Source organism: Cebus imitator, unplaced genomic scaffold (assembly GCF_001604975.1).
Source record: "Cebus imitator isolate Cc_AM_T3 unplaced genomic scaffold, Cebus_imitator-1.0 Scaffold190, whole genome shotgun sequence".
NCBI classification, from domain to species: Eukaryota; Metazoa; Chordata; class Mammalia; order Primates; family Cebidae; genus Cebus; species Cebus imitator.
Window position 1 is genome coordinate 296,410 of NW_016107505.1, and position 1,179 is coordinate 297,588.

General features: G+C 62.4%; 1 protein-coding gene across 1 annotated transcript in view; it reads right to left on the minus strand.

Annotated features, from left to right (window-relative positions):
* DNAAF3 (dynein axonemal assembly factor 3) overlaps window positions 1-1,179 on the minus strand; it is a 12,780-nt gene that overhangs the window by 5,514 nt on the left and 6,087 nt on the right. The window contains 2 exon segments of the mRNA XM_017546540.2: window positions 230-412; window positions 732-889. Coding sequence (XP_017402029.1) covers window positions 230-412; window positions 732-889 — 341 coding nt within the window.

A 1,179-nucleotide genomic window follows, 5' to 3' on the forward strand; every position in this document is an offset into this window, starting at 1 on the left:
AGGAGTCCAGACCCCCAGCCCCTCCTCCCTCAGACCCAGGAGTCCAGGCCCCCAGCGCCTCCTCCCTCAGACACAGGAGTCCAGGCCCCCAGCCCCTCCTCCCTCAGACCCAGGAGTCCAGGCCCCAGCTCCTCCTCTTTCAGACCCAGGAGTCCAGACTCCAGCCCCTCCTCCCTCAGACCAAGGAGTCCAGGCCCCAGCCCCTCCTCCCTTCTCCTGGGCCCCTCACCCCACGATCGTGCAGCTTCATGCGTAGGTCCCAGTCGCTGACACCGCGCCGGGCGTCGTAACGCGAGCCCAGGTAGTGGCGCAGCCGTGAGTCCCAGAGGCGGCTCATGGGGAAGGCCTCGGGCCCCTTCTCGCCGCCAGCCCAGAAGCGGAACACTGCCTCCAGGGCGTCCCGCTCACGGAACTGCGGGGTCAGGCACGCGCAGGGAGAGAGCAAGGCAGAGAGGGATGCAAGGAAAGCAGCTTCTAGTTGACCCCTTTCTTCCATCCCAGGACGGGGGAACGATTCTCCCATTTCCCGGATGAAAAAACTGAGGATTCTAAAGCAGAAGCCACCTCCTGCCCCCAGGCCAAATCTCACAGCGGGAGTCGCGGAGCTGGGATTCGAACCCCTGAGTCCGCCGCCTGCTCCATCAACGCACGTCCTTTGGACTGCGCACTTCCATTCTTCCCGCGGCCACCCCATCCCAGGCAGTGACCGGATGGAGGTCGGGCGGCCGCACCTTGAGGGCGCGGAGGCTGAGCCAGGGCAGCTGCTCCCCCAGGCGGTCGGGCTCGGGGACCAGGTGGGCCAGCAGGTCTGCCTGGGCGCGCACGAAGGTGGCCACCGGTGGGCGCAGCAGCGCGTTCCCCCACACCTCCAGGAAGGTCTCGCTCCGCTCTAGGGAGAGGAGGAGATGATTGGGGGAATGTGCGGAGGAGAGAGACCAGAAATTAGACCCTTCCTATGTTATTATGTCATAGTCATATAATGAAAACAATGAACCCCAGAAAACTCCCCATGCATCCTAAAAACATGCATGAAGAACAAGACAGGGCATGGTGGCAGGTGCCTGTAATCCCAGCTAGGGAGGCTGAGGTAGGAGAATCGTTTGAACCGGGAGGTGGACATTGTAGTAAGCCGAGATGGCATGCCAGCCTTGGCAACAAAGGGAGACTACGTCAAAAAAA